The sequence below is a fragment of the Castor canadensis genome, chromosome 1 (assembly GCF_047511655.1).
Source record: "Castor canadensis chromosome 1, mCasCan1.hap1v2, whole genome shotgun sequence".
NCBI classification, from domain to species: Eukaryota; Metazoa; Chordata; class Mammalia; order Rodentia; family Castoridae; genus Castor; species Castor canadensis.
In genome coordinates, this window is record NC_133386.1 from 91,063,254 (window position 1) to 91,089,392 (window position 26,139).

The following is a 26,139-nucleotide window of genomic DNA, read 5'->3' on the forward strand; positions in this document are numbered from 1 at the left end:
AGAGATAAAAAAAAGTTTACTTTGCTAATAAGTAAGAAAAATGCAAATAAAGCAACCAGTAAAGGTGTAGCTCAAGTGATACACTTATAATCTTTTCCATGTTAACCATGCATTAAATGAATACACAAATTTAACCTTAAAAAAGTTAAGTCTACTCTTTCCTGATTTCCCTTTATTCCTGCCCATTTATTATTGAAGTACAACTGTAATTATAGACAAGTACACAATAAATTATTGTATCTCAAAATAGGCATAATATCTTTCAAAGTAAATGCTGGTATGCCACGTACACACTCAAGTATCTTTTCCATAGTAAATGAGCAACAGGCCCAACAGACTGGTGGTATCTTTTCTTACCTTTTTTTTTTTTTTTGGCAGTATGGGTTTTGAACTCAGGGCCTCTGGGCTTCAGGCTTGCTATGCAAGTGCTCTACCACTTTAGCCGCCCACACCCAGACCTTTTTGCTATTGGTTATTTTTCAGGTAGGGTCTCTTGTTTTCCCTGGGCTGGCCTCAGACCACAATCCTCCTACCTATGCCTCCCTTGTAACTGGGAATACAGACACACACCACCACACTCCAGCTTGTTTGTTGAGATGGTACTAAACCAACCTTTTGCCTGGGCTGGCCTCAAACTGCAGTCATTCCAATGTCTGCCTCCTGAGTGTCCATGATTGCAGGCATAAGCCACCACTCCCAGAGGGTGAGATATTTTGGTTGTATTTGCTATTATTTGCTTTGGAAAACAATTCTAGAACTCTGGAAAGTAGCTGAGCACTGTGGGGCTCCTATACTAAGACTGAATTCCAATTCAATTTTCACAACTTATATCAACTCTAGAAGGTATAAAGCAGTTGGGGCTTATGAGCAGATATTAAAATAGATAAGGAAACACTAAGACAAGTTCAAGTGGTTTTTAAATTTTATAGGTATAGGTTTAATACTCCAAGTGTAATGAAATGATAAACCGGTTCACTCGTAAACCTTAATTCCAGCTCTTCCCCATTACTTTAAAGCTCTTCTTGGCCCAAGTCTCTCCTCTTTCTACCAATTATTCCATTCTTTTTGCACATACCCTCCTCTGAGCTTTTCTTGTCCTACCCCAGTATATCAATTACCTACTGCTATTTAATATTTATGAGTAACTGAGGAGATGAACATACAAAGAGCAACAAAACAATCTCTGATCTCTAAGACCTATAGTACAGAACAACAAACAAAATAAATAGATAGCCATAACTATGTGACATCTCACTCCAGTCAGAACAGCTGCCATCAAGAAAACAACAACAAATGCTGGCAAGGATGTAGGGAGAAAGGAATCCTCATACACTGTTGGTAGGAATGTAAATTAGTGCAACCACTAGGGAAATCAGTATGGAGGTTCCTCAAGAAAATAAAAATAAAGCTACCATATGATCCTGCTATACCACTTCTAGGCATATATCCAAAGGAGTGTAAATCCTCAATCCTCCTCAAGATACCTGCACACCTATATTTATAGCAGCACTATTCACAATTTCCAAAATATGGAATCAGCTAGCAGATGAGTGGATAAAGAAAATGTGGTACATATAAACAAGAGTGTTATTCAATCATAAAGAAGAATAAAATTGTCATTTACAAAAAAAGAAATAGAAATAGATTATCATGTTAAGCAAAATAAGCCAGACTGAGAGAGGAAAATATTACATATTCTCTCTTATATGTGGAATCTAGCCTTTAAAAATGAATGTCAGGAATGTAAAATGCATTCTATTTGTGGGTGGTTTCCAGTGGGAGGAAGGAGAGTGAAAGCAGAGGGTAAAGGGGAGATGAGTAAGGTCAAAGTACTTATACACACGTATGAAAAAAGAAAAATGAAACTTGTTGAAATTGTTTTAAGGGGATGAGGGAAGAGTTAAGAGGAGGTGACTTTGATTGAAGTACATTGTATGCACGCATGGAAATATCACAATTAAACTCCTTTGTACAACTAATATATGTTAATAAAGAAACTAAAAACTGCAGGAAGTAGTAAGAAATATACCAGAACATACAGGCATAGGCAACAACTTCCTAAATAGAACTCCAATGGCTCAGTATCTAAAAGAATGAATGAACAAATGTGCATCAAAATAAAAAGATTTTGCTCAGCAAAATAAGCAGTTACTAGACTTAAGAGACTGCCCACAGAATGGGAGAAAATCTTTGCCAGCTATTCATCTGATACGGGACTAATATCCAGAATTTACAGGAAACTCAAAAAACTCAATCCCCAAAGAATCAACAACCCAATAAAGAAATGGGCACATGAAATGAATAGGGAATTTTCAAAGGAAGAGAGGTACATATGGCCAATAAATACATGAATAAGTACTCAACTTCCCTGGTCATAAAAGAAATGCAAATCAAAACTACACTAAGATTTCATTTTACCCCAGTTAGAATGGCTATCTTCAAGAACACAAACAACAAATGTTAGTGAGGATGTGGCAAAACAAGAACCCTTATAACACTACTGGTGGGAATGTAAATTAGTACAACTATTATGGAAAGAAGTATGGAGATTCCTTTAAAAAACTAAAGCTAGAACTACCATATGATCCAGTGATACCACTCCTGGGCATATACCTGAAGGAATGTGTGTCAGGAAGTGATAGAGACACTTGCACTCTGATGTTTATTGCAGCACTGCTCACAACAGTCAAGCTATGGAAATGACCCATATGCCCTACAACTGATGAACAGATTAAGAAATGGATTAAGAAAATTGGGGTGTGTGTGTGTATATATGCATGTATCTATGGATGTGGTTTGAAGGTGAATGGATGTAATTATGGAATTGGAAGACATAATTTTAAGTGAAATAAGCTGGGTTCAGAAACACAAAGTCCACATGTTTTCTCTTATGTAGAAAAGAGAACCAAAGGATAAACATACACACAAAACCAAACATGATTATATATACATTTAAATCTAGAATATGTTTGTAATAGTAGAACTACTCTATGGCACCTGGGGGAGGAGGGAAGGAAAAAAGAATGTGCTGGAGTCAATAATATTGAAATACATTACATCTGTGCAGGTAGAGGACATAATCGTATGTAGTGAAAGCTGTTGAATGATGGGGGGAAGTAAAAAGGGAAGAGGTAAGGGAGAGTTAACAAAGGAGGATGAACTGACTAAAGTTAAGTATATTCACAGCAGGGATACATTGTGAAACCCCTTTGAACATCAACTTTGGAATTAAAAATGAAAAGACTATAAAATAGGTACAGTGGGGAAGGGGGGTATTTGTGGGGGAGTGAATGAAGATGGTGAAGGTGAGGGATTATGGTTGATGGGTTGCATATACATACATGAAATGGAATGATGAAACCTCTTAAAACTGCTTTAAATGGGGCACAGACAGAGGGTTGTAGGGGATGAAGGGGAGATGTTGGGGACAATCTAACTAATGTACAATGTAAGGTTATTGGAAACTGGCACAATGAATCCCCCTATACAATTAATATATGCTACTAAAAATGAAAAAATAAAAACATAAAAGAAATGTCATTATGACAAACATCCATACTTTTTTAAAAAGTCTCTTGACCTATATTCCATGACAGCTTGAAATGATACATTGAATCATTATGCAGGAAAACTATTCTGCCAAGAACCCCAGATGAATTTTTTTTCTTCCCATCACCATCTTAATGATAACTCTGTAACAACAGTAAGACACAACACAGTGAACTTTGATGAGACATGAAAGTAATCTATGTCTGTATAGTGTAATTTTTCTTCAATTCAGCTTCTGCTTAGTGAAGAAATTTATGCAAATACAATTTTTTTTGAAGTTCAGGGACATGGCTCATATGACAAAAGTGCCCCAAGTTTAATCGCCAGTACCACCAAAAAAAAAAAAAAAAAAAACACATAAAATTGGCCTTCTATTACAGTTTTCTTTTCTTTTTTTTTTTTTTCCTTTAGTGGTCCTGGGGTTTGAACTCAGGGCTTCATGCTTGCAAGGTAGGTGCTCCACCACTTGAGCCACACCTCCAGCCCTAGTTCAGGTATTTCTCATAAAGAAGTAAAATTTTCCTGCAAATATGAAAGAGAAAAAAAAGTTTAACTTAAACCCTAACAATAATATAGTCTTTCAGAAAGCTGCAATAATGACCAGATTGGTAATTCATTCATTTACTTGAATGAATCAGTCACATTTCTTTGACACTAAACCCAAGGTATTTTTGCCATATTTATAAAATACTCATTATATCCATGCTGGCAATAATTATTACTCATGTGATCATCAATGACCTAACCTAAAATATTTTACAGATATTTAGTATCCTTTTCCAAAAATGACTAGACTAATACCAATTTTCTTGAGCAGCCAACGGTTATTACTGAATGTATAACCTTGGTCAAGTTTCCAAATCTCTCCATGCTTCAGTTTCCTTCTCCATAAAACAAGAATTAACAGTTCCTACCTATACATCATTTAAGGTTTTAAAAGAAAAAATAACGGAAAATGCTCAAGAGCTCCTGGCAGATGGTAATTACTCACATGCAAATGTTAGTTAAGAGGAAAATTATTTATCATCACTCATGTATTTTCATTGTGCAAAACTCATATACTTTCATTGTTGCCACAGGGCTGCCCAACTACACTTTGTAAGAATAAGCACAACATATTCACCTTATTATATGATCTGCCAATTTTTGATACATAAACTTCTTCCTACAAGAGAAAAGCTCCTATAGTATTTTATCTTCCTCTTTTTGACTTCTATTCCTCAGTATAATTTTCTAAGTGTAAATATACCCTGGAAAATCAAATTCTTTGTTTTTAGAGACAATCACTGTAAGATTATATACTATAATTTAACTATCGTTTCATAATCCTATGTTAAAAAAAAAAAAAAGACATGACCAACCATGGTTAAGATACTTTGGGAAAATAGGTCTGAGGAAATAATCCAGAACATAGCACAAAAAAGACGAAAAGATTAAAACACATAAAGAGAGATTAACAGAGAAGCTAAAGGGAAAAGTCTTCATTTGTTTAACTAAAGTCCTAGGGGAAAGGAGAATGAATGGAGCAAAGAAGATATTTTAAAAGAATGGCTGAGAATTTTCAGTTTCAATTAAAGACATTACAGGTTCAAAAAGCATAATAAAGCTTAAACAAGAATACACAAAGATACTGACACCTAAATGTATCATGGTCAACTTGCAGAAAATCAAAGAGGAAGAGAAAAAAACCCCAATCAGAGAAACAGTAGCACTTTTTCACGTTCAAAGTAGCAACAGACAGATTTAAATTCAATTATTTCCATAACTATACGTAAAGGACTAAATGCTCCACATAATACACAAAGATGTGTATTTAAAGTGTCATGCTATTTTTAAGATTTGAAAAATAAAAAGATACAAGAAAGTTGAAAGTAAAACACTCAAAAATACATGTAAACATTAAACAAAAAAATACAAAATCCAACAGTGATTATTAGCATAGTAACTATCCAAAAAAGGAAGAAATAAGAGTTGGACAGGTCAAAGAAAGGAGGAGAATAACATTCCCAGTTAGGCAGGAGAGTGGAAGTAGAGAAAGGAAGTAGAGAAAAAGGCTACAATTAAAATATGAAAGTCAGGAGTTGACTTGTGGTAGATGAAGTACACCATTAAAATACTACAAGTAACTTTTTTTTATACAATGTTACACAGTTTACTAGAAGGGAGAAAGGCAGAAGACAACAGAAGCACTAACTCTATCTCAGAGGATGCTATAGTAATCCAGGTAAAACAAGAATCTGGTAGAGGTAGAGGTGATGAGTCCAGAAAGCAGTTTAAGAGGAAGACCTATCTACAAATTTTCCTTCTCTGAAACTCTGTAGACAAAAACATGCACAGTGCTTATTAAAAGATAACCAAACTATTTGTTTTCTACCGTTATAACGAACTTGTATTATGATACTGATCCCACTCAGCCTAATAATACATATTTAGTAAAATTTTTTTCATAAAAAAAAAAAAATAGTAGCTGAGCACTGGTGGCTCAGCCTGTAATCCTAGCTACTCAGCAGACAGAGATCAGAAGGACCACGGTTCTCCGCGGCATAGTTCAGCCCAGGCATAGTTCACGAGACCCTATCTCAAAAAAACCCTTCACAGAAAGAGCTGGTGGAGTGGCTAAAAGTGTAGACCCTTAGTTCAAATCCCAGTACTACAAAAAATAAAATAAAATAAACAAAGTAAATAAAACACTAAGGAACTAATTACCCTACATACAGTATAATGTATATAATCCACAATTATACATTATGACTTATTAAAACTACTTAAGAAAAAAATTGACAGCTTTTGTCCTTCTGAGTTCTGATGCATAAAATATGAAGTCTCTGATTATATCACCTAAAACACCTTTTCATTTTCAAGAACCATTTACCAAAAGGTCATCAACTACACAGTGAACTCAACTCACCAATGCTGGGTGGACTACCATAGTTAATTGGTGACTCTGGTGGTCTTCCACAATGCAATGCAGCCAGAGCAGACCCTTTCCACACAACATGCTTGCAGCCTATTAAACAAAAATATTTTTATGCATATACAGATAGGACACAAAAACAAAAAGTGAGAAAAAAGAATGTCTAAATACTATTAGAAAATGTTCATACTTTTATTTGTGCGTAGCAAAGACTGTCTTCCAGCTCCTAATAAAGTTTGTACTCCAGGAACACTTTGAGGAATTTCTTGTTCAAGAAGAGGTCCTAGTCGATGACATATTTGCAACAAGTGATCAGGTGCTAGGTGTCTGTAATACTTCACCTGTCAAATAAAAAGATAAGAAACTTGTTATATAATGTGATATATTTCTTCATGTTAAATAAAACACACTTTAAAATTAGGTAAAGTCTTCTGGCTAGTCAACATTTGGTTTTATTTAGGGAGAAACTTCACATCTTATAAACCACTTGACTTTCAGAATAGTTACCCTAATCATCATTTAGTCCACTGAGGCAGAATAAAACGGCTGTATAAATCAATGTAACCTAATGGGGCAAGTTATAAATTAAGAGATGCTAGTCAATGCCAATTCTGAACAATGAAAAATATATAGCATTGCATTGTATTTTTCTTTTCTTTTTTTTTTTTTTTTTTAAATGAGGGAGAAGTATTCTGAGGCTCAGACTCCAGACTTGTTTGTGCTAGGCAAGTATATAGTATATTTCAGTTTATCATTTGTATTTTCAAAAACCTTAAACAACCAAAAAATCCAATTATAAAGTATAATAAATGTTTTGAGACTTTTATATTATAAAGGAAATCTCCAGAATAACTGAAAATTAAACACAAATGGTAAGTTTCAGTTCTCATTATAATATTTAAGAACACTTAACATTTATGCTAAATTTCTAAATTTATTTACCAAAAACCTTACTTAAAGATCAAATTTCAAGAGTTGCTTTAAACAAGTTTCAACTATAAACCTACCTACTATAGAAAGTTGGATGGCATTAGGATCAATTCCAAGACATTGTTTAATTTATGCCAGCATTTGAAACCATGGTATGAAATGCTAATATTTTATGAGTTCATCTCTTATTAAATATTTTCATAGTCTAAATAGAATTAAGTTAGAGCTTTAAATTAATTTAAATTAATCTATCAGGCTGCAAAATATGTCCCCTTGTAGAACCTAATTACTCTAGTTAGGTATTTATGTTCTGGGACCCTTAGGGTTTCCACAGGTAAAAATTATGAATAAAACTAAGACTTCATTTGCTTTTACACCCATTTTCTCATGAGTGTATGGTGGAGGTTACCAGAGGCCATATACATGACTTATGATGCCACACAGATTGAATGCAGAAGCAGAACCATGAGTCTAAGTCTTCTATTAAGCCATATATTAAAGACAAAAAATGTAAAACAATGCCACACCCCTCACAAATTTGTTCTGGAAAATAATTATATCAAAAAATGTTAAACTTGTATTAAGATGAAATTTACGGCATTAGTATTTAACACATTTGTGGTATGTTAAATTTCTAATACAGTAAACACGAACAGATTACACCCCACATAAAAAAAGGAATCTCAATTTTTATTAATGTAAAGGGGTTCTCAAACCAAGAAATGTGAAAATTAAATCTAGGCATGGTGCTGCACTGTAACTCAGCACTCAGAGGCAAAGGCAGGAGGACTGTGAGTTCAAAGCCAGTCTGGGCTACATAGCAAAGCCCTGTCTGAAAAAGGCAAAAAAAAAAAGCTTGAAAATTGAACTCAATTTCACGAAGTAATGAAAATGTAGTAAGAATTCCTTATAATAAGAATGATTTAAGGTAGAAGTGAGGAGATAAAATCATTTCATTCCACATTGTACTATGTTACACTATTAACTGTAGTAGAACATGAATATTTTTTAAAAGTTGGCTAATACACATATTTCTAAGCTGAAGCCAGTAAGAGAAACTCACCTTATTCTTTATCATAATATACTCATGTCATGAAAATAACATGGAGTCATACTGTCACACTTAGATAATTTAAAGCAGCCGTGTGGCATAGAATAGGTAGTCAATAAGTCTTGGCAGAATGCAAAGGAATATCTTTTCTAGCCAGGCACAGTGGCTCACAACTGTAATCCCAGATACTTGGGAGGCAGACATAGGATAGTAGTTCAAGGCTAGACAAAAAGCAGGATTTTCTACCTGAAAAATAACTAAGCCAGGCACCAGTGACGCATACCTGTAATCCTAGGTACTGTAGGGGCAGAGATCAGGAGGATCAAGGTTTGACGCCACCCCAATGCGAAGTTCTTGAGACCCTATCTAAAAATACCCAACACAAAAAAAGGCTGGCAGAGTAGCTCAAGTGGTAGAGCACCTTCCTAGCAAAAGTGAGGCCCTGAGTTCAATCCCTAGTACAGCAAAAAAAAAAAAAAAAGAAAAAAAAATTTAGATGAGAATGTTAAATGAGTTTTTAAAATTGTATTTATACTTTGCTCTGGTCACCTCCAATAAGTTCTGGAATTTTGTTGTATAACAGAATGACTATGGTTTGCAAAGTATTTCAAAATAGAAATAGAAGAGGACTTTGAATGCTTTTACCACAAAAAAACAATAAATGTGTGAGGTGGTAAATATGCTAAATATCCTGATTTGATTATCATACAATGTATACATGTATCATAAAACTTCAGTTTTGTGGTGATTCTGTTTTAGGATCCACTGACAAAATACTTTCTCAGGTAGTAAGTCTGAAAAACCTTACTGCAGAATTCTACCTTTGAATGAGTCCACTTTGTCTGACTAAAGCTTTGGTACAGAATACTCCAATTTTTCAAAATCAACTTTAAAGACAGAAGAAATACTTTCAGTTCTTAAACCATTCAAGCTTTCTCTAGCTTGAGACATTGTAGAAACTGATCCTGCTGCTGACAATCTCTAACCACTTACTTCCACCTCGTTCTCCTTATCTCATTCTATGCCTCACTGTCTTCTATGACCTGTTCACACCTCTGTCCCTTCTTTTACATTCTATCCTTTTGTTCCCACAGGACATTATACTCATTTTCAAGTGCCTTTCACCCCTGAGCATTCTGTAGTACTTATCATATTAATTGTCCTTCATATATTTTGATACGTAAACCTCAGTGAAAATCTAATGGTAACTTTGATCTTCATTTCCAAAGAATATACAGATAGGTCCTACCAACCCTTCCATTCCTGGGACATTCATAAGACACTTGCACTACACTAAAATTGCTATTTAACTTATCTGTGTCTGATGTACTATATAGGATTAGACCTTCTTTACTTCTGTCTACATGGCACCTAATGCAGTACTCAAGTTCTTAATAAATTACTAGGTAAATACATGTGAGACTATATAAAAATTACTGGCTTCCACTCCCCAAAACTCAAAACATTGTTAGTACCCATCCTAATACATAAAAAGAGAAAACAAAAAAAACTTATTTATACATTCTAATGCTTTAGTATGACTTTAATCACTTTTTAAAGTCACAGAACACCATGTCCAAATAAAATTCTAAGCAAAACAAGTAAAAGTACAGGCGCTCTGAAAATATTCTTACTGAAGTGGCATCAAGGAACATACATCTCAATGCTTGACCGACTACTTAGCAGTGCCTCAAGTGCCATCACAAAAGGATCTCTAGAAAAAAAAAAAAGTGGAAACAGACTAACAAGCAATATTCTGTGCTACCCTTTCTCTCCCAAGACATAAACTCTTTGGAGTCCTCTTCTCCAGCACTCATTTTCTCAGCATACTGTATGGGGAGGGTAGCCGGGGGCTGAAGCTTTCTACTTTTTCTCCATCATATCTGTAAAGCTACCTGCACCTTCTTTCCCTAGCCTGTCTCTTATAAATAGCTAAGATCTAACTCCTCTACCTATACTTTGAATTCTAACTAACTTCACAGAAATCCTAAACTATAAATTACCCCTCTATGTTCACTAATTCCTTTTAGTTCCTTCCCATTCATACCTAGATTTAAACATGTTCATGTTGCTTATCTTAGGAAAAAACAAAAATCCTGTCTGATCCCTATTATCTATTCCCCCATCCAACTCTAATACCCCAGTTCCCTTTCTTTTCTTCCTCAGAAACATGGTTTTTAGAGAATGATTCATTGCCAGTCTCATTTTACTCTCATCCTCTATTCTCACTAGCTTTACACTACTCATTCTTCCCTCCCATCCCATCCCCAATATCTAATCAGTCACTAAGTCTGATTTCTCTGTCCCATCTTTAAGCCCACCTACCTCTATCTCCATAATCACAGCCTCCCCAAACTCATATCATCTTTGGTATTAAAAAACTCCAATCTTCCCCATAGTCATTCATGCCTTCTACCTCTATTAAACTGCTGCAATTAAAATGTCTTTCCAAAATATGTATCCAGTTAAAACATCCCTACTGAAAACACTTCAGAGGCTTTCCTAGCTCTTTGGATAAAGATCCAAATCCTTAAAATGGTCTCTGCAAGCTCTGAAACACATACATGGTCATTTTCTGTTTTTCTGGGTTCATTTGGTACAGGTCCAGCTTTTACTTTCTACATTTCAGATGCACTGGCTTCTTTCAGGTTCTTCACCTACACACATACTGTCATTCTCCTTTGAGGCTTTTCCCATTGGTGGACTCTGATTTTCCCACACTCCCCTTGCACAGACAACTTTCTACATGCTTCTGATCTTGCCTCCAATGTAACTTCCTTTGCTGTCCTTTACTCAGTCTGTTTCCTTGATTGCACACTTTCTGTGACTTTTCTTTTTTAACTCATGGGTCAGTTTGTGGTTATACATTTAAGAATGCCTTTGATGTATTTTGATGCTTTTTGTCTCTATTTCACCATAAACTGCAAAAGAAGAAGGGCCACGAATATTTGTACTCTCAACTGTATTTCACATACGCACATAGTAAGCCATAAAAGAAATCTATCTTTTTTACTGCATTTTCCAAGCATTTTTATAAATATTAACCATATTCATATTCTTTGTAAATATTAATCCATGTCACTATGATCAACATTTAAAATGTAAAACAAATTTTAAAACTGAAATTACTCATTTATAGATGTTAGTAAAAACCTCATATTTTTAACATAAGTTTTTTAATTTAAGTGAATTTTTATTTTACAAGTAATTAAAAGAAACACTTTAAACTCCTTATTCACAATGACTGTATCATTATCTATGGTACACTACTATTTAGAAGAAAAACCCTTCAACATTTTCAATTTCTAATAGTATTTTCTGTGATCATAGCTGTTTTTAAACTCTCAAGATATTCAACACATTTAAAAACATGACCAAACTAGAAAGCTAAGTATGATAAATATTAATAATATTAACATAGCTACCACATATTTGCTGCATACTAAATGTCAGGCTCTATGGTAAGCATGTAAAAACTCAATCGTGGTACTCATCTATAATCCCAGCACTTGGGAGACTGAGGCAAGAAGACTTTGAATACAACACAGCAATACTGTGTCTCAATGAAAACAAACTAAAGCCTCAGTTATTTTAACAACCCTAAGAGGTATATAGTGTTTTTATTCCCATCACAGAAAGAAATCAAGGGGCCTGGGGAGATGGCTCAAGTATGTATTCCAAGCTACTCAAGAAGCAGAGACTGCTAGGATAGCAGTTCAAAGCCAGCCCAGGAAAGAAGTTTGCAAGACCACATCTCAACCAATGGCTGGGTACAGTGGTGCACACTTAACATCCCAGCTACACTGGGAAACACAATAGGAGGACTAAGATCCAGGCCAGCCTGACATAAAGCAAGACTCCATCTCAAAATTAATGGTTAAAAATCTTTTTTTACAGTATCATGTTACATTACCCAGAGTTGAGACCAGCAAACATTTTCCAGGGTTAGATAGTGTATCTTACGCTTTGAGGGCTACCTACTATCTCTTAATAAAAGCGTGATAACTATCCTTAGCTTCAAGTCCTTTTAGAAAGGTTTCTTGCACAATTTACCCACAGCAATCACTGTTTACCAATCCTTCCTCTATAGAATAACCCATAATTGTAACAGTGTTTCCAACAGCAGGGACAATAGAATTCTGTATCTGTAATTTAAAAGAAATCGCAGGTCAGACAGCCTGGGTTTATACTTGCATGGAGAAAACACTCTAAGTCTCAGTGTCTTCATCTTTATAATTCAGATTCCAATAGTCATTATCTCAGAAGACAATCATAACTTACTAAATTATTTAAATCATGACATTCTTAGCTTATGTTAAGAGTTGACTGTTTCGTTAAGTGCACTATGAATTACAAACTACATGTTGACCCTTTATGTTGAAAAACAAGTCTTTCTTTACCTAACGAGGAAAGAAACTTTTGGTTATCTTCCCAATGAACTTTTCAAAGTGAGGTAAGATCAATATATTCATTTCAATTACTTAGTTTGCCTGTGTTAGCTTAGAAATGCCACTCTTTCCTTTATCATATAATTAAATCTTTATGAAAATAAGGTCCACCTAATGTTTGGCACCAGTATAATCTGCCTTGTCTAAACTATGCACTTCATCCTTATGTGTTCAACATTTGACTGGTCCCACAAATTTTGTTAAATACAAAAGGCTTGTTACTTCTGTTTGTGATTATAGATTTTGAGCTCTAAAGGCCAATTTAATGGAATAGTTCTTATTTGTAATGGATAGTCTGGTATATAAACAAAATCACAAAAAACCCTATTCGCTATTTAATTACACTCTAAGGCTTATTAAACTCTCAGCCCCTAAAATTCTCAAAACTTCCTAACTTATAAATCTGCTGTTCTAACAAAGTATGAGTTGAATTTTCTCTGTAATCTTTAAAGCTAGCATGTATTTTCTGATCATTAGTTTACTACAATAGCTTCTCCACAGAAAAATATACGTTGTGGCAACTGTTTTGAAAATTTGTATCTTCAAAAGCAAACAAATTTAAGGATTCTCCCTGTACCACAGGTAAAGAAAACTAAAGTCCAGAGGTAACTGTTCATCCAATGACATAGTTAGAATACAGGAGAAAAATTAATGAATCCCAGGTATCCTGATTCCAAGTTTACTGTTATTTTTATTACATCACTGTTTCCTTCTTAAAACTTTAGTTTTCACCCATAATCACAATGCTGATCATTTAAAAACTTAATAGAATCTTTGTAAATCAAGTCAAATCCTCTAAGTAGGTTAACTATTAGCAAAAGAACTCTAAAGTGCTTGTCATTTCTTTCTAATTAGAAATATAACATAATTCACATAAAACCTAATTGTCAGAATTTTTGTGGTGTATTTACTCTTAATTGTGAACAAACAACTGCAACAACCTAAAAGACTACGTCTTATTTTCAGAATTTAGCCAACCATTTAAGAATTCATTTATAATTGTTTGTTATTAATATAAATTTGTCATTTAAAGAAAGTGCAATAGTTGTCTATGTTTTATTCGCCAAAATCTGATTATGTCTTGCTGTATCAGAAAAAACAAAAGAAAACAAACAAACAAAAAAAAAACACCCTCTATTCAGAACTAAGATTTTCATAAAGCAAAGTAGGGATGCTGTAATAAAATTAAGACTGAAGGTTGCCTCAAGTGGTAGAGTGCCTGAGTTCAAACCCCAGTCCTACAAAAAAAAAAAGGTTAAATTACCAACTGGGCAAAAAAAATAATTTAAGACAAAATGACAAAATTTAACTTCGCAAGGTAACACATTTTGAAGTTTCTTTTAAATTAAATCATATTTACAAAGAAAAAAAATTTGTGCAAAAAAGTTTCTTTACATTTATAATATATAATTTAAAATTCATACTTATGAATCTGGTGAAAGTTATTGCCTAATTTAAAGAAGAACAGTATCTTTTATTCTTAACACGTCAGTGTAAATTATCTTAAGAACAACCACTTTCGATTTTTATGTTTACATTTCATAGTACACAAAATAACTATTACTTAATGTACAATGACAGCAAAGTTGTTTCAGACAATGAATATTTCACCAAGTTGCCTAGAATTTAGTGTTTCCCACCCAAAAACGAAACCAAGCTTAAATAACAAAAAACAAAAAAAGATAGCTATTTCTTACATTTTTATGCTATAAACTCTGCTAAGACGTTATGTGCCTGTTCTGGCTCTGTGACAGAGACCAAATGAACAGGTTATGGCACTATGACCACAGGCTAGGCCAGCTGGAGTTCAGAATCCTTGGATTCCTTGGTGCTTCCCCTCTGTAACAGGAAATGATCATCTGTACTGCCAGGACAACCTAGTGCCCATACCACAAATCTCATTCTGACTTAGTTTTAACTTAAAAGACTATGTTGCCACCAAAACTTAAATTATACCAAAAACTTGCCATCCAACCATGCTTTTCCTCATCTGGAATGGCCAAGCAATTCTGTTTAACACATCTATCTTTAAACAGATTGACAAAACAAAACATTTCCTCATTAATTTATAATTTCCAAAAAAACAAGTAAGCTATCATGATGGTTTTAAATTCCACAAATTTCTGTACAGAAGGAGCCCCCAGGTTCAGCTCACATGCTCCTAAAATGCCATATGATCATTACAAAAAAAAAAAAAAAGCTTCATATAGTCTCTAACCAATTCTGGATATTTCAACCAACCATTTCTTACTGGTGATTGTTCCACAAAGTCGCAGTTAAAATTAGCAGCAAAATTTTCTAAAGATCTACCCACAATGCCTAGAAAATTATTTATATTTTACATTCACTAAACTGTTTTTCTTCTTAGGCTTATTTCATCCTTGAGTCTGTAAAGTATATACTCCACTATATTATACTGTAATAACAGTACTTTCTGAAGTTTTAAAGTAGACTCTCTTATAAACTGCAGCTGTAAAGAGAAAGTTATGCACACTAGTTTCTTAAATGCATATGTTTTCCTTAAAGAAAACTTTAATACACACTACAAAGTTGTATCTGGGACAACACTTACTACCATTGCCAAAGTTCTGATGATCACAAACCCAACTCGTAACATAATACATGTTTCTTACCAGTTAATTCTCACAGAACCTTACAAGGTAATTACTATTGTTAGCCCATTTTACAAACTGAGAAATAAGCTTACTCAATACTCTTCTGCCTCGTGACAAACATAAACACCACCATGGGATTGGGGAAAGAACAATTCAACTCCCTATCTATATCCATGCCACTCTGCGATTTGAGCTGAGCATTAAGAATCTAAAATGTCTTTTTTCATTTAAAAAGTTTTTGTAAATGCCTCAAATTCTTAAAAATGGTATAAGCACAAATACATTAATTGTATATGTAAAAAAGGATTACTTATCCTTTTAGCCCCTCAGTATATACTAGTCCCTTCACATACAACACTTTACTCATCATTACAGTAATTGTCTGTGATATTAAAGCCCTATTTTACAGACGACCCAGCTAAGCTTACTAATTCGCTGATACTCTGTTTTGAAGAAAAGGTAACTCTACCACACACATTTATCTCACTATGTTCTCCCACCCCCCAAAAGACATATACTCCCTCAAGTCTTGAAAGTATCTAACTATAGAATGGGAATTCCTGATTTAAAAACATTCAATGTTACCTATTTTCCTTATACTTATCCCCTAGATTTTATACTGTAACTTTCACATTAATCAGCATACTCTAAACAAATGTAATCTAAGATACATACTTAATTCCTATTCATGGTTTCTATTCATCTCTGAATTTGAGACTACCAATAATCTATGAAAACTGGTACTTAAATCATAGTAATTATAAAACATAGTAATTACATATCAACAAAGAGGTGGCATGGCTAGTATCTCAAAAATCTTCATCTTTGCAAAAAAGAAATGGTATTACAGCCAAAGAATGACACTACCTGTACAATTTCTACAAACCTACTTTTCTGTTTTGGAAAATTAAATTCCAAGAATGAAAGAAAGTTGAGAGCTTACAAACAGTATGTTGCTCTTTCTGGTTCAAAAATCAGACTTTCAAATCAGAAAAAAATTCAATCTACTCTTTTAAAAATAAAATAAGTAGGGCAAGAGAAATTGTATGGTTTGCTCAAGATTACCTGCAAGCTGTCACCAGGGCTTAGGACTTATCCTTTCCCTTAAAGATTTCTAATAAAATGGAATCATTTTAGGAAAAGCATACATCACTATTTTTAAAACACAAAATTACATTATTTTAACAAATAAGCAAAACATTAACCTAGTTCTGAAAAAAAAACTTGCAAGTAAAAATGGGTACTAAATGTGGCAAAAATGCTAAAAAACTCTGCTTTAAGATTTCATAAAAAAATAGCATAATAGGAAGTGCTAATTAAGGTGACAATTAAAAAAGACTTAATAAACCAACCAACTCAAATTAATGAAATAAACAAATGACAAAATTTTCTTTGTCCCCAAAATAGCTGGGTTTTCTTATTCTATAAAAAATTTGCCTACACTTGGTTCCATTTAAAAGAGCTGTGATAAATGCTTGAAAATGTTTTGCTTTAAAATAAGTTGCATACTTAAAAAAATATAAAATATTAATAAATACCAACATGGTGGCAAAAACAATTTTTAATATACTGTTAAATTCCATCAGGTTTGTTAAAATATTTTAAAACTTAACGTGCCAAAGGCAAAAACAGTCCTCAAATTTTGAACAGTTCTACTCCCAATCATATCGGAAAAATAAAATGCATTAATTTTATTTTTTTAACCTATAAACTTTTAAAACTACTCTTAAAATTTCATTTTCCTCTTAGTGAAAATTTAATCACTGTGATTCTATTGTAGGCTGACTACAGATGATGATCAATACCCATTTTTGAACTCATATGTACAAACATATCCCGAATTCTAAAAAGCTTGAGTTTTCCAGAAATTGTGACCTAACGTATCAGTTTTCCCATTTAAAATACTACTCAGTTATCAGCTAACATTTCAACAAATCATTTCCATAACAGATGCTGAAACTACACTTTCACTCAAATACTCTTCAAACCAATGTTAAATAAATTCAATTTGATACACAGCAAGTAAAACTTTTTTAAGTCATAGGAACAAATTAAGACAATAGAAAATACCATCTAAGACTCTGTGTTTACCTAGACCGAAAATCTCAGGATCTACTACTAAGCAAAAATGTTTCCAGAAGCCTGGTGATCCAAAGTGTCTTTCGCACTAACTAAACCTCAAATGAAAAGTCAAATGAAGTTAATCCAAAAATTACACGCCTATACATATAGTTTCATGAAAGCACCTCCTCTGGTGCACTGCACTTTATGCTGAATGAATAGAAAATCAATCAACCCCAAGTTGTACTGAGTAACTGTCTTATGCACAAGTTAACATGAATGTTCTGGTGAGGTAAAAACCATACAAGCCACTTCCGTGCAAAATAGTTGGATTTTGATAGATAATACATTAATAAAGATCACTGCTGTGTCATTTGAGATACAGACTAGGTGTAAATTCATTTTACTAATATTTGAAATGAGAAACCCTTTTCCATCCCGCAAATTAAGTCTAAATTTGATTTTTAATAGAGAAAACAAAATGACACTATTCAAAAAATAGAACATTAATAAAAGTCTCCAAGTTAAAAGAAACAGCAATTCTCAGCAACTTGAGGTTTGTGGCTTTCTAAACAGATAAAAAGATGAGTTTTGTAAAACCTGCCCCACTTTTAAAATGGATTATAACTTTTATGATAATTTTCTCGAACAGCAAGGAAGACATGAGAATTTACTGGAGTTTTGCCTAATATTTATAAACATAAAAACTTATTTCAAATATTAGTAAATCTTGGCGTTTACTTCAAACTCCATTCTTAGCCAAGTATTGAATAAAACTAGCTTAAATCACTACTTGAAAAGTAACAAACCGTAAACATGACAATGAATACACTGTTTAAATCTCCATTTAGTAGATTTATTAAACCTAAGTATCCTTGCTTATTTTAATAGCTGTATGCAGTCATCAACTCATTAAATCATGAGACTTACATACACATAGGCTAGGAGGTGTATTACATCCAAATGAAACAAAATCATGCCATGCCCTCACCTCACAGAAGACACTCATTCTGACCAATGAAGTACCATCAGTAATTATAAGTGCCTCAAAACAATTAGAAATGTCTCATAAAAAATCAACGCACTGCCTAAATTTCAAAGGCCTCACGTGACTGCTTTAACTGTCCAACACAAGCATTCATCCAGACCACCTACATCAGTTTAGGCAAAGAAAATGCTATGCAAACTATAGATCCTTGAAGGGAAACTTTACATTAATATTTCACCTTTCCATTCACAACGCTAAAGTGATAGTCCACTTTTGGAAAGCAATTTTAGAAACTACTGAAACATTCACTTTGAAAACTGAGAAAATTAAGAAACAGGGTATTTTCTCAAGCTATTAAACAAAATATATCCCAACACAAACAAACCAAGAAAAACTTTTATTGGCCAAGTTTCACCTCACAGTAAATAAATAGATAAAAATCAAAACTCTCCAGAGCCCTTCATTAATAGTTTTTAATTGAGCAGGGGGCATGCCACGATTAGCAAGACTGCTATAAAAAACTTCTAGTTTTACACTTATGCAAATACATGTTTTTGTAAATGCAGAATGTGTCGGTAGTCCACCATCACCACGCATCTCAACTCCTCCAACAACAACAACAACAAAAAACCACACAAAAACGCGTAGGTCTGAATTTAAGGAAAGCAAGAGAAAAGGGGCGGGGGGGGGCAGGAACTGTCTTGCCAAGGTTCCGCTGCGGCTGAATAGCCTGCTTGTGAAATGCTAATGCCACTTCGGAGCAGTTAGTCACCAGCCATTGTGTAGGGCTGGAGAAAGCCGAGCCGGCCGCGCGTGCAGAGCGAGCAAGCGAAAGAGAGAGAGAGAGAGAGAGAGAGGAGAGAGAGAGAGAGAGAGAGAGAGAGAGAGAGAAAGAGAGAGAGAGCGAGCGCGCCTCCTCCCGCCGCCGCTCCCGCCGCCGCCTCGCGCGCGCCCCCGCGCCCGCCCGGACGCGCGCGCCGGCCCCTCCTCCTCCGGCCTTGCACTGCACAACACTCATGACGTATCTTTATTTCAAGCACATTAACAAAATATCACAAATAAACTGTCCGCAGCCCCTGCGGCCCCGGGGTGCGGATTCCCCCGACCACTGACCCCCCGTGGCCCCCATGACCGCCTCCCAACCTTCTCCCTGGCCTTTGAAGCTTTCACGTTCTGGGGCCAAGTTTTTGTCTCTGTAAAAAATTGCGGGAAATTCAATTTTTATTCTACTCGGGGAAAAGTTTCTTTGCCGTGCGACGTGAATGTCTCACCAGATTCTGGTAGGTCCTGGGATGCTCCTTCCCGGTCCAGTCCGTGCGCCGAGGCAGCAGCTGCGGGGAGAGGACGCCCCGTGAGCCCGGCCCCCGGCCCCGGCCCGCCCGCTCCCCTCCCCCGCCCGCCCCGCGCCCCGCCGGGGACCCCGAGCCCCGCGCCCCGCGCCCCGGCGGCGGCAGCGGCGGCGGCCCGCGGCCCAGGGGCGGCCGTGAGGCGGCAGGACGCGCCGGGCCGCCGCCGCCCTTACCTCCTTCTCGGCCACCTCGCGGATCAGCACCTGCAACAACAAAGCGGGGAGAGCTGAGCCCCGCGCCCCGGGCCGCGGCCCCACCGCCGCCGCCACCTTCCTCCCTCACGCCCGCGAGCGGCAAGCCGCGAGCGCCGGCCCGGCCCGCGCCGCGCGCCGCCGTACCTGCGCCGCTTGCTGACAGGGTCCATCTTCCAGGAACCGAGCGATGAGGAAGTAGAGCTCTGCGCGGGAGAGAGGGACCAGGAGACACAGGCTGAGCGGCCGGGCGGCGGGGGGCGGGGGCCCGCGGGCGGAATCGCCCGGTGCCAGCAGCCCCGCAGCCCCCCGACTTACCCGATCGCAGCTCCGAGAGGCCTTTCCTCTCGCAAGACATGTTTATGGGTCACTTCGGGGCCGACGGCGGGACACCCCGCCGCCCAGGGGAAGCGGGGATGATGCCGCCGCCTGCCCTATAGCTGTCAGTGTGTGTTCACGAGCCGAACCTCGGCTCCACCATTCAAGCAACGGCGGCGGAGGCGGAGGAGGAGGAGGAGGAAACAACAACTCTCAGGCAGCGGCTACAGCCGTAGCCGCCTCCGCCGCGAATCCCTCCGCCGCAGAAAAGAGTCCGTCGTCTTCGCGGCCCCGCACCCGGCCCTGATCCTCAGCCCGCGCACCCGACACTCAACGCAAAAAGGGAAAAAGAAAAAAAAGAGTGCCTCCGACCGCCTCGCCCTCAGCGCCCGTTCCCGGCTCGGCGCGACCCCCACCCCTCCTCCCCGCCGGAGGCGCGATTTATTTATTTATTTCCAGTCGGAGAAGATGTCGGAGCCGAAGCCGCCGGTTGGCTGGAAGGCGCTTTCTCTGTGGAGGCCGATCTCGGGAGGGAGGGGGCCGGGTACGGCTTCGCGGAGGAATCTGACGCACACGGAGCCGCAGCACAGGCTCTATTCAGCGGCGCTGGCTGAGCTGAGATGGAAGTTAGTTTCTATGTAGCAGAAATAGGAAACAAATGAAGCAAAACTGCCCAAAGAGGGGAAATGCCCGGAGGATGGGTCTCACTCTCACGCGCGCACACAGACACATGCAGAGAGCACTCTCACGCTGGGCAAACTCGGGATCGCGCTGCCCTGCCCGAGTTGAATGATAGTGTTTGGTTTCTGTCTCTTGCCATGTGCATGTGTATAAATGCTGCGGATTGGCATCTGTGTAAGTCTTGTCCTGCGTTATTTCTGCAGCCTATGCAAGTGTTGTGTAATTTATTAGAGTGTGTATATTGCAAGAGAGGTTCGGGCTGCTTTTTGTTAAGCACTTGCGTTTTGGAAACCCGTTATTTGCTGAAGCCACCTCTGCGTATTTCTTTTATTACTACCGTTGCCTTAAGCGAAGGTTTCTTTAAAAAAAAAAATTTATTGTTAAAAACGGGCAAAGCGAACTCCAGATTTGTACTTCAGTACTCTTTTTATCCTGCTTACAAAAAGGCTAGTGATGGGATTAAAGAACCTTAAAGCTTTTTTAAGTGTTTACAAGAAGGGATAATGTAAATCTGAGGGAAAGAAAAGGGCGCTAATATTTATCTCTAACTGATCTAAAGGTAAATTAGTGGAAGATCAATAACCTATCGAAGGAAGAGTACACTACAGTTTAGCCAAGGTGATTAGTGATTAAATAATTTAAATTATCTGTGTGTCTTGCAGCTGACTTCGTCATGCTAATTAATGGCTTCTAATTTGAGGTGTAAACCATTCCTGTTTACAGTTAATCATGGAAAGACTTCTTGAAAACTGACGAAAAGAGAAAAAAATAATCTTTCTTAAATCAGTATGTAATTACCGGTTTTATATGCTAAATCATACATCTGTGTTTTACTGATGAGGATGAGGGCCTTGTTTTAAAAAAAAAATGGGTGAAATTAATGGAAACAATGGAAAAAGCCATTTGTTAGAAAACAAGAACATCAAGAGATATTTATCTCCAGATGATTTAAGCACTTTCTGAAAAGACTTGAGAGTTCAATGTTTTTTAAGGTTGGCGTTTTAAAGGATATTAGGATAGGCATTCTTTTGTTAATCTTTAACAAAAGATTCTCCTTAAAATTTTTACATAATAGATGCATTTTATGGGTCTGGTTTGAAAAGGTTATTTGTGAGAAAAGGACCAACAATCTGTATTGTGGTTTTCTAGGTTGTTCTTCAAGCCTTGTACCCTCCTAGCTTCTACATTCCTAGTGGGAGAAACTGGCTGCTGCTACTGCCTTGGGCAGCGCTGCACGGCTGCACTGGTGTGGTGCCTGTGCTAAAACATCAGAAATCACCACACGTGAAAGGAAGAAGGAAAAAAAGGCTCTACTCCTTTGCAATAATGGGATGTAAAATTGCCTTTTGTAATTCAGTTGTAATAAAATAAATCTAGGAGTTTTCCATGATTTGTCCTTTTGCTGCCTGGTTGTCAGAATAACTGCTATTTTTTCAATGACATCCTATCCTAAAATTCTGAAAATGTTTGCATTTTTCAAAAAAAAAAAAAACCATTTAATTCTATTCTTACTCGAGGTAAAGTAGCCTGCTTCTGGATGGTTAAGCTTGAAATGACAGATATTTTATAGGCCTTTCTGCAGTTGTGTTTATTTCTATGACTGATGCTATCTTAGCTTAACTTTTTAAAAAAGTATTATGTTCTTCAAATAATTTTAGTATCTTAAATGTAAGATGCTCTTCAAACAAATAGATTTTAGGAACTAAAAATTGTAGTTGGGATTTTCGAGTTTTGAAATGGTTGTATTAGTCTGATTTTTATTGATGGGTGTTTTATCCTTTTGAAGGAAAATAAACCGAGTTATGATGTGGAATATAAAATTACTCTGGGTAAAGTTTTCATGTATACCTTGGGAGTGTTATGCAAACATGGAAAGCTAGTGTGATTATCTCATATAGATCTCATTTAGAAGCCATGAAGCTCTTTCCTATGTATGCTACTAGCACTTTGCTTCAAAAAATGTATAAGGAAGATTCTCCTTTTTCAATATGATAGCGATGTTATTTTGACTAACCTTTGACAATATTTTTAGTTTACTTTTTAAAAAACTTAATTTGAAAATAGTTGTAACCTTGCCTTTGAACTAGTAACTATCAATTTGTTAGAAGAAAATGTAGACATTACCTGACAAAAATTAAAAGTTCTCTTCAACCAAATAGACTTTGTTTTTAGCAATGAATGTTAAATAAAATTTTACCAAGTCCTTCAAATGTTAAAAAAAAAAAAAAAGAAAATACAACTCCATATAACCTTTTGATTCCTTTACCATAAAACACATTCTGAACTCTGGTATCATCAGCTAACTCTAGAGTTTTATTAAGTCATTTATTGTATATGTGTACACAAAAGTCTATCATATCCAATAGAAAGAAAATCTTATGTGGAAGTCATGTATTTTAGTTCTTAAGCAATGACCCTTGCAATTCTTCTTCAGCTAACGCTTGCATACAAGAACAGTTCAGATTCCATCTCTGTCCCTTTTTGTTTCTTGTCACTTTCTCATGTACTTCAAAAATAAAATGTCAGAAATTCCATACTTCTGAAATAAGAAGGCTAACAAATATATATATAATAAAAGTTTAGGAAGCCCACACTAATTTTTTTTAATATGATAGTCTCTTTAAGAGAATTATAAACTTTTTTAAAAAGTAAAAGTTTCTGTGAAATTCATTACTTTTTGATTGGCATCATGTGAAACAAGATAAACATTTAACAAAAACTTTGTCTTGGTTTTGATAAGCTTTATTGTAAAATAATCAAATTCTGCCATTTATGTCTTCTATAGAATAATATGGAATGCTTTTAAATTTTAAAAGATCTAATACATTTATGAAATTTGTCTCCTCTTGAATGGTGAATAATACGTAACTCTAAAAATCTCAACAAATACATCATGTTGAATTATATGTTAAATCTTGTTCATTTTCAAATTCTGCTGCTTTTATAGCAAAAATTTTGCCCTGTGCAGAAATGCAAACGTAGAAAGCATCCTTCTCCAAAAAAAATCTTACCTGCCCCAGCATTACAATGTCAATAATAAGCCAACTTCTTGTGGCTAGCCCCCCATATTACATGTTTCTGTCCATGCCTGTCTACCTTTGTCTCAACACACCCATCCTTTTCCTTCACATGAATATTTACCAAATTTGAAGCACCTAAGCACAGGAGCTATTTGACTCCTATAGAGTTATTCCATTATTTAATATTTTTGTGACTTAGCATAATTTTACAATTCTCCCTGTATCTCATTGGGAAATTTTTTACTTACAGTACATTTCGTTTTCATCTGTAACAAAGATAAACTTGTCCCCAACAATCCTACAATCCCTTCTGTATTTAAATGTTAGTAACTCAGTCAGCCTGTTTTCTCTAAGCTAAATAATTCTAGTTTAGATTTTTTTTATAAATCTTAGTTTGCAAAAGAAATACATATCCTTGTGGATTAATTTATATGTTTTTTTAAAAATCACTTCATAAGTTTAACAATAAAATTACAAAAATTAAAAGAAAAAACAATTTTAAAACGTACTCCTCCAAGATTTGGAGCAACACTGTGGATGAAATAGAAAAAGCTGTTCCAGATGGCAGGAAACACAAAGGAGAAGTCTGAGGCATGTTCTATCACAAGAAGACGTTGGATGGACTGAAAGTGGGCTGGCACAGAGGACAGTGGAAGGAGGACAGCCATGCAGGGAGGAGGGATGCACAGGCTAGGGAAAGTTGCTGGTGCTTTAAATAAAACATTCTTTTATCAATGTGATTTTAATATAGGATTTCAGGACAGGAGTTACATAGTCTCTTGCTTTTACATGTATTTGAATTCATAATCTTCAAGAATCCCAAAGAAGAAAAGTTGTTTAGTTATGGGAAAAGAAGGAAGAGGCTTATCTCACAAGTATTGAGGACTCTGCACAATAAAAGCACTACAAATCAAGGATACCAAAGTAGACACTACTGATGAAGAAGGACAATTCTTTGAAAGAATAAAATCTCAACTATTAAGAGTGTCCACAAGTCTGACTTTGGGACTCATACAAATAAAATCCAATTCAAAATTGAGTTGGAACATTAGATTTAAACCAACTTTGTAATAAAAAGTGTTCTTTCCATTTTCAGAATTGTTGTAAGAGACCTAATTATACAACTTTGTTTGTAAATTGCTTTTGTTTTCCTTCATATATATGGACACACTGGCAAAGACCTCCCTGACTTCGGTGCTTAACTCCCTTTGGTGGATATACAGTGATAGAATTTAAAACAATATTCATAGCAAGTAGATATTTCACCTGAGATGTATGTGCAAAAATTTAAGAAAGCTTATAATTCGATTCTGGGATTATACATATGAATTCCAATGCACTGATAATTTTCATGCTTACATTTAAGTGTATAAAAATATAAGTGCTGATAAAATGATTATAGTGGACTTTTAAATTCTTATCCAAACTTACCAATTGAGAATGATTTATAGATAAGCTAAGCCTTTAAATGGGATATTGTGGTAAAAAAACGTGCTGTTTCCCCTCAACATTCATCAGAAATAATGTCACTGGACATGACTAGGGAATATCTTTCCCAAGAATGTTAAGAAAGTGATATCATATGAGAAGGAAGACATATATTATCATTTTATACTGCCATCCTCATCTCTTTGGTTCACACATGTTATATTTGCTTGTTTTAGTTATTCAGTTTTTTGGTAAGTGTATGTATGAGATTTCCATTTTTCCCTGATATTCCTGTATTTTCAGTTGTTTCAAAGTGTCTCTAAAGTGTTCCTTGTCTTCTGTCACTGAAACTTTAGTTTCTAATGGTAAATCAAAACAGGAAATAAGATGTGTAATTAACTCAAAAAATTCCCATTTTATGTGATCAGTTTGGATATATCTTAACTCTAAAAATAAAGATGAATCAAGTCTTTGCTTCTTGTAGTTGAAACTATCACACATAAAAGTCTTCAACATCTCTTATTTTCAACTCTTCTAGTTATTATACAAAAGATGAAAAACAATTTACCCAATTGGTGTCAAAAAGAGGAACAACC

At 35.8% G+C, this 26,139-nt stretch overlaps 1 protein-coding gene and 1 long non-coding RNA gene across 3 annotated transcripts in view; one reads left to right on the forward strand and one right to left on the reverse strand.

Moving 5' to 3' along the window:
- Phip (PHIP subunit of CUL4-Ring ligase complex) overlaps positions 1–20,625 on the reverse strand; it is a 111,555-nt gene extending 90,930 nt beyond the window's left edge. Inside the window, exons 1-6 of one of the 2 annotated variants that reach the window (XM_020183866.2) lie at positions 20,415–20,625; positions 20,244–20,302; positions 20,079–20,108; positions 19,828–19,887; positions 6,654–6,804; positions 6,458–6,556 (exon numbers count right to left, since the gene is read on the reverse strand). In XM_020183866.2, the coding sequence (XP_020039455.1) occupies positions 6,458–6,556; positions 6,654–6,804; positions 19,828–19,887; positions 20,079–20,108; positions 20,244–20,302; positions 20,415–20,454 (439 nt within the window). In that variant the 5' untranslated portion in view covers positions 20,455–20,625. The remainder of the gene's footprint in view (positions 1–6,457; positions 6,557–6,653; positions 6,805–19,827; positions 19,888–20,078; positions 20,109–20,243; positions 20,303–20,414) is intronic. The other variant, XM_020183865.2, reaches the window with a different exon arrangement.
- A 275-nt stretch (positions 20,626–20,900) lies between these two features.
- LOC141424880 (uncharacterized) lies at positions 20,901–26,015 on the forward strand. The gene is made up of 2 exons (XR_012449836.1): positions 20,901–21,269; positions 22,245–26,015. It is a non-coding gene; the product is annotated as an uncharacterized lncRNA (long non-coding RNA).
- The last annotated feature ends 124 nt before the right edge of the window (positions 26,016–26,139 follow it).